We start from the raw sequence: 14,395 nt of genomic DNA, 5'->3' as shown, positions 1-14,395 counted from the left end.
AATATAAATGTTAGAAAAAAGAATTCGTTAAGCAACAGTCAACGAAATGTTCTAAGCCTTTCCAGGTTACCTTGAACCTAACTAACCTTTTTTTATATGCTTTTAATGTCAATATGTTAGTTTCACTTGCAAACAAACAGTATGACAAATGCTATACTTGAAGGTTTATGACAAAGGAAAGGGATTGCAGCTTCAGCTCCAGTCTCAGGTTTCAGTACGGGTAGCAGGTGCCTGGGAAGCAATGTGCACCAGCTGCGCAGAAGTAGAGAGCTGAGTCTCCAGGTTGGGTGTCTGTGATGTGCAGGGAGAAATATTTGGCTGCCTTATTCAATAAAACAGTCATTCTTCCGTCTTTCCTTTTGTCCGCATTTGAACGAATGTCTATAATGAGCCGAGGTCCTTTTCCAAGTTCTTGCTTATACCAAGGGAAGTAGGTTGAGGCACTGTCTGAATAAGTACAGTTGATAACAGAGCTGTCTCCCACCTGGACACTCAGAGTAGAAGGACGCTGCTCCACATTCTCTCCATTCACCACTATGCAGAAAGAAAAACATCAGAAATATAAGAGGGGTTATTAGGTCATTCCTCTCTAGAATTATTTTTCATAGTAATAAGAGGAAACCCAAATAAAGCAAGTCTCCTCTTTGAACTTCTAAAGAATATCCACTAATTTACTGTTACCCCAAAACCCTCAACTCACAATCCAGGTGCAGCCACAAGAATATAAATACAGCGCAAATGGATGTCATCATTGTTCTTCCCAATTGAGATTAGTCATACACCTGCAACCTCCAGTTACAAGAGTCACTTCTATCACCAGGTTGTCCCTTATCTCCTCTAACAACCATAGTAGTTGCTCACATTGTGTACCCAACCAATAAGAAAAAGGCTCTGCTTCTACCATAAGCCCATTCATTCAGAACCCTCTATTCTGCCTCTGCAGAGGAACACTACCATCTTGTGGTCACATCCCTAACTACTGAACTTGCTGGTTGAATGTGTTTCGCTAACCCTATGAGCCACTCAGGTGCACAAAAGCAGCAGTGAGTCAAACAAATTGGGTGTTCAATTAAAGATTAAATGCCCAGTAAGAATGTAGATATCTAACTCTATAGTTATGCACTCTACTGAGCCATTATTTGTAAACTGGAAAGAAGTAGATGCTGTTGATGTTTAGTTAATAAGGGGCTGAGTTTGTATGTTTGAAATTAGGAAAATACCATAATTCACTCTCATAAACAAAGAAAAAATAATGCCTTCCGTTTAGTTCAAGCCTACCAACATGACTTGTTTGTTATGAAGGAAAACTCTTTCTTTAAGGAATATGTCAGCCAAAGACCAGAGTAAGAGAGAGAGGATCCCTCAATATTTCAAGCGCATATTACTGGAGGTTCTGCTTCTCCAAGCCTGGTCTTGCATGTGACCTTGCTAGTCCCAGAAAACTGACAGTACCAACAATCAAAATATGGAATATTTCTTGAATAAAAACGGCTTTAATAAAAGGTAAAAAAAAGTAAAAATGATAAAGGAGGTTGGGTACAAGTTCCATGAGTTATTAATACTCCAACAGTAGGAATAATTTGACCCATAGTTTGGGCCGGTTTGCAAGGAGAAATCTGTCATGTTTTAAGAAGTCTTTTCCTATTGCTATATGTCTTGTTTTCTGCAAAGTGTTGAAAGAACAAGAAGAAATTCTCGGAAAATATCAGGCTGCAGATTCAAAAAATGTAACCATATGTAACTTTATTATTAAGATGATTTTATTTTTTATATCAATATGATATGTCCTTAAATACAGTGACTGCCTCATATCCTTAGTGGAATTTCCTCTAAAGTATGGGCCAACTCTTCTGGCATGAACTGCTGTTGCCTCAGCCATTGCTGGTACAGATTCCATGTCTATCATTTTTCTCCCAAACCCCACCATAATATTTTTCTCCAAGATATTGAGAAACTCCTTCAGTCCTGGATGTTTCCCAGTTTTTTTCTTTCTGTCAAAAAAAAAATTTCTCATCTACTTTAATTTTTGATATTTTCCAGTTACTTCTGTAAAAATAAATTAATGGAAGCCTAAATATTTCCTGTGTACAAATAGAAAACTGACAGTAAAATACTGATCATGCGAAATGGTACCTAGGAAACCAAGACTATCTCATTTCCAGGAGGTAAGCCCCTTTCCTGTGATTTGCACTCACTAGTCCCCTGGAGTTATAGAGGCTAAATCTAATAATTTATTCACATCTCACACCTTTAAATATTTATAGACAGCTATAATTAGGAATCTCAACTCAATACATAAATATGTATGTATATATGAAATGTGTGTTTTTGCATAGGTGAAATTTCTCCACTCTAAGGATCTTCAGTTGCCTCACCCATTCCTCATACAATACAATTATCAAATCCTTCACTGAGCAAATTACTTTCTTTTTGGAGACAGACACATAGGTTAATATCTGTCCTTTTGAGTTATGGCATTCAGAACTGAATGTAATGTTCTTAATATGACCACTCACATGGAGCACAGCATTTGTATAACTCTATCTGGGGTACAGCCATGCCCTGCAAAAAATTCCCAGCCTGATGATTATTTCGTTGAATTTTGTAGACTCATTATCAAAGTGTTGGCCCGGAAAAGCTTTTCCAGCACCTTCATGAACTGTCAGCTACAGAAGGGCAACGTTCCCCTTAGCTTCCCAATTTAGTGAACATTTCTAAACAATGTAAAATGATGCTCATTATGCTCACATCCTTCTTTCAAGGAATATCCACCCAGCATAAGGTATATACCTTGCTATTTTTTGGAAAATTCTTAGAAATACACTCAGGGGTTGAGGATGGCACCATCACTTCTGGCTCACTCCTTCAGAAGCTGGTGAGTCATGGACTGATTTGCTAGTAGAATAACAGTGGTTCGGCCTGAGTATCTTTCTTGCCCAAAGTGGCAAATGTTTACACAAATTGGAACTCTCCATTCTCATGGTCAAACTGATTGGACCAAATCTTTCCCAGACCCAAACTGCAGAGATCAAAGTGACTAGATTTTCATCAGTTTTTCTTTGCTGGGCAACATGGTCCTGCAGGAAGGAGGCAGGAGAAGCAATTCTAAGGAGGAAGGGGAGAAATCCAGTTTCTTTCTATTCCCGGCTCATTTACTATCTAATGGTTTTATACTGGTATCTTGAATATAGTTTCTGCCTTTGTAAAATAAAATTGGACTAGAGGATTTCTAAGTGCTTTTCTAGCTGTAAAATTATTTTATTCTATTTAACAGAGCAAATATTTATTGAGGACTAGTTGTGTGCAGTGTAAAGTATGGTAGTGCATGGAGAAATTGTCTTGCATCATGGAACCCCAAAACCATTTTCACGTCTATACGCAATGTAGTGGGTCTGAGGTTACCCTAATCAATCCTTGGCCTCTTTAGAAACAAAGACAGGGTCCTTCAGATGAGTTTCTATGTGAGTTTTCATTCTTCCTATAACATCAGTGCTAGATAGATCAAGGGGAGCCTAAATCCATAGTAAAATGAAATAAAATGAGACTTCACTCTCTAAGTACAAAGACCATCACAAGCAGTGCTATGAGGGTGGACACCATGGCTGGGCTGTAAGGAGGCAGGATTCTCCCTTCTGGAGATCTATTTCTTATCTTTACAACGTATCACATCTGTCTTGAAGAAAACACACACACACACTCCTCAGCAGCTTGGAGAACATGGAAGAAGTATAAGAGTTTACTAATATGTAAAGCAAAAGGCACTTTCTCAAACACCCTGATTGCTTTCTGCCTTCGAAATCTTCCCTTCAAAATTTAGCTTGGGGATTCAAGATTTCCAGCTGGGCTGGTTGTACAATTTGTAGGACTCAGTGCAAAATGAAAATTTAGGATTTCTTATTCAAAAGACAGGAAAAAAATGTGCCATTAGGTAATAAAATGTAAAGGTTTTTTTCTTAAAATATTTTATTACTTATGAAACGCAATAGGGTTATAATGACACTTAAGAAAAACATAAAATTGGTTTAAAATTTTGGTGTCATAAATTAATATAATAATACTTTAATATAGTATCTTGATTAATAAAATTTAGTGGCTCACTTTTCTGCAAATTAATTTATGAGGTTAGCAAAATTCATGCCTGGAGCAACTTCATTTTCAAGCATATAAATGAAAGCAATGTCAAGTGCTCTTATTAAATGCAAGATCTTAACTAGAATTTTTCATTTCCAACTGCAAGAAGGATATTTCTGCTGATGTAACTGACACTGGAGCTCTTAAGAGTATTTTATATACTGTGACAACATTGCCGTAATTGTTTAATGGATTAATTGAAATATAAATTTTAGTAAATTAATGGTTGATGGTTCCTGTGAAACAATTTTCCTAAAACAATTTATCTCTTACCACAAATCAGTTTTATGTATATCTGAACTCAGTTTTCAATGTAAATTTATACAGTGCTATTTTAATGTTTCTGCTGAAATTTTAATAACTTGTAGAAGTTGTATAAGAAACTGGAAGTGGCTTAATGATATAGATATAATTCGCAATGCTTGTTTATTCATTTTATCACTGTATCTTCAATTATTAAAAAATTAATTTCAAAATTATCCTCTATGTTAAAACATGTCTGTTTAAAACTTCACATGAAAATAATGTTCTTCAGCCGCTTCTCAAAAAAAAAATACAAGAGGCCAACAATCATGAAAAAAATATTCATCACTAATCATCAGAAAAATGCAAACTAAAACCACCATGTTTCACTTTTGTTGAAAAGCCAAAAAATATCAGATGTTGATGAAGCTGTGAAGAAAAGGGAACACTTACACACTGTTGGTGGGAATGTAAATCAGTTCAGCAACTGTAGAGAGCAGTTTGGAGATTTCTCAAAGAACTGAGAGTTCAACTACCATTCCACCCAGCAATCCCACTACTGGGTATACACCCAAAGGAAAATAAATCATCCTACCAAAACACATATGTACCCATGTTCATCGCAGCACTAGTCACAATAGCAAAGGCATGGAATTAACCCAGGTGCCCATCAACAGTGGATTTGATAAGGAAAACATGGTCCATATACACCTGGAATACTATGCGGCTGTGAATGTGGCTGGAAACCATTATCCTAAGTGAACTAGCCAAGAAACATAAAGCCAAATATGACATGTTCTCACTTATAAGTAGGAGCTAAACATTAGGTATACATGGTCGTAAAACTGAGAGCAATAGACCCTAGGGAATACAAGAGAAGGGACAGAGGGAGAGGATTAAGGGTTGAAAAAAATCACCTTTTCAGTCCTTTGCTCACTACCTGGGTAATGGATTCATTCTAACTCCAAACTTGAGCATCACATAATATACCATTATAACAAATCTACAAATGAACCCCCAATTCTAAAATAAAAGTTGAAAAAAAAGATGTTAAGAAAAAAAATATATATAGCATTGAAAAGTAAGAAAATGCTGTTCTTTTCCATTAAGCTGCTATCCTTACATGTAATTTCTATTTCTAAACCTGCAGATATTCAAATTGTAATGTTATTATCAACTTTCAAAACCAGTCTCTGAACTTTTTTAAGGATTCTGATAACTCTCCAATATAACTTAACGCCTGTCCATGTATATGCTTTTATTGTGTAATAATTTACTGAAAAGTTTACTGTCACTCACTTTGGATAGCTGCAGAACACCAGAGAGCCCTGTGTGCTCATGCATTCAAAGTAGCCCATCCAACTGCTCAGCTCACACACTGCCCACTGTGCCCATGAACCTGAGCCTGCATATGTTTCTGTCCTGTGTTCTGCTGCCCTGTGTATCTCCTCTGCTCACCCACATGCTGTTACTCACACAAGTTTATAAACAAAACTATTTAAAATGTCAAGGCAGTGATAGCAGAGCATTAACCGGGGTCCTGTGGGTTGCACAGGTCACATACCCAGGAAGCTGGCCCTGTTCCCAGCTTCACCGGAGTCTGCCAGTTTGTCTTCATCTTGGTTCTCAGAGCCCCAATCCTTCCTAGTCCATTCACTTACATCCACATAACAGACTTTGTAAGGTTGAAATTCTACATGTGTTGCAACTGATCCACATTTAAGTTTAAATTTTGGGTTTGCTTCTCAGAAGTCTTGAACTGTGCTACAGCAGGTACGTTTTTGGGGGGCAACCCTAGAAATTTCTGCTCTCTTTTCCAGACCTTGAATGATGTTACAGAATCATGAGTAATACAAAACAAATGGATTTTAATGTAACAAAATGAAAGGTTTAATGAACTCTTTCTTACTAGGTGCAATTTAGAAATTATCCAAATGGAAATATTTGCCAGTGATGCGTGTGAGGACATTGCACAAATTTATCTGTTGAAATAACTTTTATTTTGTGATTTTAAAGAGTCTTCTGTAGTGTGTAGCTTAGAGCACACAACCTGCCGTCAGACATCGAGAGTGGGAGTCCCAGCCCAGGCTCATTGCTAGTTTAGTAACCATACGAGCTCAGGCAAGACTTGTGTGCCCTATAATCCTCAGTTTATTCATGTGTAAAGTAAAGAGGTATTGTCAGCACCTAGATAACATATGTAAATTCAGAGAATGTCTGACAATGACATTACGTGCTTTAAAATTTTATCTTTTACTGGTTCCAGGAGTGAAAAATATGAATACCAATATTAAAATATATATATAACACACATCATATATACTCTCTTCTCTTTTACTAGAAAAGTGAAAAATCTGCATTTAGATGAAACACGGAGTCACCTCTTTTCTATTTGTTGACCAGTATACATTTTTTCAAAACTTTTTTCTCACAGTAATTTATATGCTCTCTGCTAGAGGATCTGTTTTAACAGTACATTGGGTCCTCATATCTTTATAAGTTGCTCCAATGGTTCCATATCAAAGCTTTTTCCTCCAAAGAGATTTCTGAGAGTAAAAGGGTAGAAAAAAAGTTAAATGACAATCCTGAAGTGTCTAATTTTAGCAGAGGTAAAAGTGCAACGTCAATCAGAAAACTCAAAGCTGTGCAAATGATACTGTGGGGGCAACATGTCTCTCCTGGAAAGGGTTGGGGCTGCAGGCCCAGCTGCAATTTGGGTCCAGGCTGCAGATTTCCTGCAAGAACTGTGCCTCCACTGCACAGAATTACGTGCCTAAGTCTTTCAGTTGGGAGGCTATGATGTGTAGGATACTACAGAGCTCCTTAGAATTCCTTTTTGACCGTAACTTCCCACTGTGCTTCATCCCTGAAGCCATGAAAAACAGATTGATGAGGCCACCCCAGGTCTCTGTCAGAACCACTGCACGTTGTTCACAGAGGTAGAAAAACTGCACCTCAAAGTAGAGCTGGTTCTCTCCTGGAAACTTGGGGCTGAAGGACTCTGCTCCACCTTCACTCCCCTCACTCCTGCTTGGAAAGAGAAACACAAATATGTATTATGTCACTAGGGAATCACTGATGCAGTTTCCAAACCTGTGAAGTATCCCTAGAAACACTCATGAGGATGTAGGACAGTCCAGGAGCTTTGCGTCAGCTCTTCCTTCCCTCCCTTTCCCCGTCGGCAGAGGAACTGCCCACAGCCCTCATCTAGGACAGTCTGACTCACTGCAAACCAGAACCCACAAAAGGCCCAGCAGAACTCCCAGTCTCCTCTCTATGGTTCCTTGCCTGGTTGCTGGGGTGCCTTCACCCCTGCTCTGGAATGGGGTCAAGTCTTGAGTCCAAACAAACTTGTTCTTCCAGTCAATGGTTTGCACAGATGCCCTGAGCACCAATCACACCTGAGTTCTGTCATTCATCTGAACAGGAAACTCCACCAGCTGTGACCCTTGAGACTGCACAGTAATCTCTCCAAAATTGTGGATGTGAATAGTGCAAGGGAGGAAGAAGCAATATTTCCAATGTGTGAAGATAGGATGTTTTTTCCCCTTAAAGTACATTATATGAGAGAAATTTGTAGGATAGTGTGTGAAGAAAGAGGATGATACACCTCAGAGGAATTCATGTCTCAGCTGGGGAAAGTAGAGCTTTGAAGAATCATGGGAAGCCCATATTACATAGCTTGACAGAAAATTGCAGAATTCAATTATATGAAAATTTTAATAAAGGAAAACTTCTTGATAGCATGTATTGTGAATTTAGAAATAAATACAATTTCTTGAAATCAGGAGATTGTCTGCATAGAAAGTGTTTCCGACTAGAGTTTGGTTAGTTAAAAGAAAAATAGGATGTGTGTATGATATCCACCCTGACTTAATTTCTACCTCTCCCACTCTGTCCAGCCATTTCCCCACACACCCTGCAGGCCCACACAGCTGTTACCATCAGACACATATTGCTGGTCAATTAAATATTGCCTCTCTATTCTCTTTCTGGTTTTGGTCCTTATTTTCTTCCTATTCTCCTTTCTTGTCCTTTTAGTCTCAGAGAAGATATATGAAGAAATCAGATATCAGGGGTATTTTGGAATAATTTCCATGTCAGTGAATTTCAGGAATTTTAGTCATAAAAATTTTAAAACCAAAAATATATAATAGAGATGTTTTCTATTGAGTGTCCATTCTCTTGATTCCCAGTAAAACTCTAAATCCCTCACCTCTGCTTAGAGAATCATTCTAACAATGGATTTATAGACCTATGAACTCCAGCTTCCTGAGATTTTATATAGAAAGTCAGAGCTGAAAACCTAAGGTGAACTTTACACACACACTGTCCCCCACCCCACTGCAGTCCCATGTTATCTGTGATTTGACTGACACACATGCCCTCTTGTATCCTCGGTTCCATCCTTTGAGACCATCAGAAAAAGTCTTCATTTCTGGAAATCTTAGAGGGGCTCCCTAGTGGACTGAAATCATCAACAAAGACCACTTTGGACCAACTGACTTTTCAGCAGTCATACACCCAGCCCCATTCAGTTCATGTTTCCTATGAAGAAAACGGAGATGGTCAGAAAACCATATAGCTGCCTAGATTAAATGGAGGTTAAGAATGAACCAACTGCCACTTTAAAAATGTCATTTCTTGGAACTTAGTATCTCAATTTGGCAATTGTCATCTTGTACTCTTCACTTAATTTCTTCTATTAGTTCAAAATAAGTCCAACACACGTACTGAAGTTTTACTACAAGTGAATTATTTATTAGGTTTTAAGGATACTTAAAAGCGGATGTGACATTAGTTTATAGTCTACTGGAGTGGACAAAAACACATATCCATAATAGAAATCACATAGTAGGACCCTAAGAGGAGCGTAAACTACAAGCTATATGATCCCAGAGGCAGGAAAAATACTTAGGAAAGTTGAACAAAACCTAATGAAGAAGGTGATCATTTTCTCTTTTTTCCTTTTTTCTATGAGAAGAATAGAAAAGAATGTGGATAAATCTTTGTGATGGCTTTTAAGACTTTTTATTGGTTTAATACTAGGAAGAATTCACAAATATATGAAATTATTTAAAGTAATACAGCATTCCAGATAAACTAAAATCTCCTCTGACCATGACTCCCAGTTCTAGTGCTTCCATTCCTTATTACCTGTATTCTTTCATCTAATCAATTTGAAGTTGATGCTATTTGCATACATACACAAAATATATGAAACAGCTGAAATATATAGTGTTTCATTTATAGTTTTAAAGTGTAATAGAAGTGATACATCTTGTGCATACCTTTTTGTAACTCACTTTATAAACTCAAAAATAAATCTTTAGGTGTTATTGCATTAACACATATGGATCCTCCTGCTATACTGCATCATATTAGGGATATACTTCCTTTATACAGCCTTTCTCCTAAGATGTTATTTTGTAACCATAAAATTTATTGCCAATAAAGCTTCTAAAGAATCCCTCTTTTTATTCACATGTGCTCATGTTGCTCCAGGAGTACAGACTAGGCGCTGGTGAAAGAACCATCAATGTGGCCAGTAGTGAAAATCACTCCAGGCAGAGGGAAGATCAGGCAAATCCTCTGAGGAAGAAGGGAATGAATTAATGTTCCAATTATTGTGTTGAATGGTTTTCTTTTTTATTACTTTTGTTAGTGTGCATTGGAGCTATAGTTTATTGGCTAATTTGATAAACTCTAAAATTACCATCTTGATATATATAGCTGGTGTGTAGTTTCTTCCAATCAGCCACAGAAGTAATTCTAAAGTAATTCTAAAGTCAAAGGAGAAAAAACACACCCAAGAAGAAGGAGGGGGACATACAAGGAAAAAAACGTTATAGAATAACTTCAGGCAAAGAAAAAAATAACACTGGGCATTTAAAAATTATATATGTGGGGCTGGGCGCGGTGGCTTACGCCTGTAATCCCAGCACTTTGGGAGGCCGAGGCGGGTGGATCACGAGGTCAAGAGATCGAGACCATCCTGGTCAACATGGTGAAACCCTGTCTCTACTAAAAATACAAAAAAATCAGCTGGGCATGGTGGCGCATGCCTGTAATCCCAGCTACTCAGGAGGCTGAGGCAGAAGAATTGCCTGAACCCAGGAGGCGGAGGTTGCAGTGAGCCAAGATCGTGCCATTGCACTCCAGCCTGGGTAACATGAGTGAAACTCCGTCTCAAAAAAAAAAAATTATATATGTGTATACATGTATATATAACTTAAGGATATTTTTAGGAACAAAACTACAATTTACACTTTAAAACAATAGAAAAAGAAAAGAAAACTTTATCAGTGCAACAGAAGACAGACTAAAAGAGGAAAGAACAGATCAGGAGCATGCTGAGCAAAGCCAAAATGTTAAAAATGAATCCAAACACATTAGTAATGGACACATTTTTATCAAAGACTATGATTCAAACAAAATTTAAAATCTTGCTACATGCTGCTTGAAAAAACAGACAACAACCCCCAAGAAAGCTGAACATATAGGATGAAATTCTTCCTGCTGCCCCTGTGTTCAAGGACTGTAGCCCCCTCCCTCATCCACTTAACCCACTGCACCTGCCATAAACAACTTCCCAAAGAATGTCAATTCTTTTCTTTTCTTTTTTTAATGTCAATTCTGCTGATTAGGTAGTAAAGGAGCAGTGCAATACAAGAGTAGCAAGTTAGCTAAATTAGCTCTGGCATAGTTGAAATCTAAGACAAGAGAGAGGGAAAAAAAGACAGGTTAAAAAAATTCAACATTCAGACAGAAAAGAGAGTAGAGAAAGAAAGGAAAACTGAGATGAAAAAAGATGAAAAACCAAAACGAAATTAAGATTTAGCTGCAGAAAAGGACAAACATAAACATGAGAAAATTCCATATCCCAATGAAGCAGAGAGAAAGAAGACAAGTCTAAATGATAGCTTTTACATTTTTATCATTGGTCTCTCTACTTCCTTTTACAATTCAAAATATTTAGAAACTACTTGTATCTGTTATTGCACATTTCTGTTTGCTATAGAAACACAAAAGAAAGCAGGGAAATGTCATTATCAAAATTATGTGTGATCATTGTGTGCACAAGCAATTAGCAAAGTGTTGTGTCAAGGGAAGCTTTAATGATCTTCTTCATGAATTTATCATTTACTTCCCTGGAGGGTTGCTATGGACTAAACCGTGACTCAGCTGAAATTTAACATGTTGATGTAAAATTTACATGTTTATCCCCAGTACATCAGAATGAAACTATGTTTGAAAACAGGGTTTTTAAACAGGTAAAATGAGATCACATAGCTGGGCTCTAATTCAATATAATTGGTGTTCTTATAAGAAAGGAAATCTGGACACAGATATGTGCACCATGAGAGGAGAGACCACCTGAGGGCACAGTGAGAAGGCAACCATCTGCAAGCCTCGAAACAACTCACCCTGCCAACACCTTGATCTTGGATTTCTACCTCCAGAATTAAGAGAAAACAGATTCTGTTGCTCATGCCATCCCATCTGTGGTATTTGTCACAGCAGCTCTAGAAAATTAATATGAAGGCAAACTTTTAATATCCAATTATATGAAATATATCACGCAGAGCAATTTGAAGTCATAAATATACATATAATATTACAATATCTTAACATTTGGTGCATTTGTTTCCTAAACAAAAGTGCTCCCTTGTCTTAGACATCCCCATAGAATTCTGGATAGAGGTCTAATTATCTTGATAATTTTGTTAATGTGCTTAAACAATTGGAAATTTGTATTGGATGTGCTGCATATTTCATATTAAATAACAGTGAAAATTTTCTTCATAAGTTACCCAATAAGCTTTAAAATATTTTAATATGTACTGTATATAGCAAAATGTCTCTAAATACTAAGTAAGTTCTCTGGAATGACTGTTGAGCAAGGATTATAATTACATGACTTATAGATATTCAGGATTTGCAGGAACAATTACCTAAATATTGTCCATAATATCTATATATCAGTTACCAAGTAAAAATAAATACACTAAAGTGCTAGAATATATAATTTACATGAAATATTGTTAACAGAAACCACAGAATATCAAAGGTGAACTAGTTAAGTCTCAACTCTAAAGAGAGTCAACTGACTTAGTCAAGAAAGCAAACCCCAAGGCAGTCAGCTACATTGTTTTTAATATGTGAGATCACAACAGAGAAAATTACAGTTCAGTTACCCACAGCATGAATGACACCTGAAGCTTTTATAAGTAGCACAGGAAATTTCAAATATTGGGCTTTTGTTAGAAAAATTAGTGGCACGTTAAATAGCATAATGAATTTTAGAAATGGGTTTTTAAATAAAATCATTTAAGATACAGATTTGAACTATAGAACTTTAACCCTACTCTTACATGAACAGCATATAAAAATCTAGAACAGCCTGTACCGTGCACCCTTAAGAATGCTACCAAATTCCCACCAGTCTGGATGTAGAAAATGTACACCACGGAATACTACACAGCCATAAAAAGAATGAGATTATGTCCTTTGCAGCAACATGGATGAGGCTGGAGGCCATTATCCTAAGTGAATTAACATAGAAACAGAAAGCCAAATACGGAATGGTCTCACTTATAAGTGGGAATTAAACATTGAGTACACATGGACACAAAGATGAGAACAATAACCACTGGGGATTCCAAATGTGGGGAGAGAGAGAAAAGGGAAGTGTTGAAAAACTCTCTATAGGGTACTATGTTCACTACAAGATCATTAGAAGCCCAAACCTCAGCATCACGCAATGTACGCACATAACAAACTTGCTCCTGTAACCTCTGAATCTAATTTAAAAAAAAAAAAAAAGAATGGAAACAAAGCTTTAATCCCTAAAAGACTCTGTAATCAGCCAATGGTGTGCACAGCCAAATGAATAAATAAATTGTTCTTTATTCATATAATAGGAAACTTCCCACAATTACAGTAATGAACATGGATTAACCTCCAGAACATGATGAGTGAAAGAAACCAGGCACAAGAGAGTACCTACCTAATAACCCCATTGATTTGAAGCTCTAAAATTGTCAAAGGGTATCTGTTGCCTCCAGAAGGTGGGTTGACTAGAAAGCCACACTCAAAAACGTCCTGGATGATAGAAATATTCTATCTTCAGATTGTTTTAAAATTATCATGGTCTTTTCCCTTCATTTTAAAGAAATCAAAAATAAGGATAATTAAGAGAGTTGGATGAATGAAAAATGACTTGGAATTTAACATCTTCAGACACTGTCTCATTGGTGAATGAAAGACTATTTGTATCAGAAGTTAAAATACATTTAAAAGGGATTACAATTTGCTTCAATGGTAAAATAAAATTTTGTGTCAAACATGCACAAAATGTTAAAAATAAAATTAATTTCATTAATATAAAAACATAACATTTCCAAATTCTTAATGTAATTCTTTATTGCGTAAAGTTTCTCATAATCAACAATAAATAAGTAAAATAATAAAACCATAAATAAATGCAACAAATGAGCAATAAATAAAACAAGCAAGCAACTTGACTTGTCAGGCAGGAGTGAGTGGGTAGATGGAGTGGCTTGAGACCCTTGGTCCATGTATAAGTCTGGTCCTATAAGGAAAGAGAGATAGTATAATAATTTGAACAGGAAATGCTTTTTGTAATTGTAAAAGTTTAATATAAACATAAAATATTATTAATTATAACGGGGTCAGAGTAACAAGAAAATAGGTAATACAAATAAAAGAAAACTGTTATTCCTATTCCTGTAGGAATAGCAGATATAAGGTGCAGCCTCTACTCCTAGGGCTGGGTATAACACTCCAAGAAGAGACCCCCCTACCCCCACACCCCAGGGCTGAGACCCAGCTCTTATTGGGAAAGGCACAACTGTGGCTTACTAGATGACAGAGAAGTCACTATGGTGCTGTGAACTTTCTATAGAGAAATCCATCCTCTCGTACTCACCAGAAAACCATAATCTAGGGTGTCAATTCACAAATCTAGGGTTGAATCTGGGGAAAGGTGGACAAAGGG

General features: G+C 36.8%; 1 gene segment (V, D, J or C); it reads right to left on the bottom strand.

Annotated features, from left to right (window-relative positions):
* Nucleotides 1–209: 209 nt before the first annotated feature.
* On the bottom strand, nt 210–890 carry LOC108315333. The segment is given in 2 exon segments: nt 210–534; nt 701–890. Coding segments are annotated over 2 exon segments (375 nt in total).
* Between the last annotated feature and the right edge of the window lie 13,505 nt (nt 891–14,395).

Source organism: Cebus imitator, unplaced genomic scaffold, assembly GCF_001604975.1.
Source record: "Cebus imitator isolate Cc_AM_T3 unplaced genomic scaffold, Cebus_imitator-1.0 Scaffold170, whole genome shotgun sequence".
Lineage (NCBI taxonomy): Eukaryota > Metazoa > Chordata > Mammalia > Primates > Cebidae > Cebus > Cebus imitator.
Note: the sequence above shows the minus strand (reverse complement) of the source record. Positions and strands in the feature narration are given on the sequence as shown.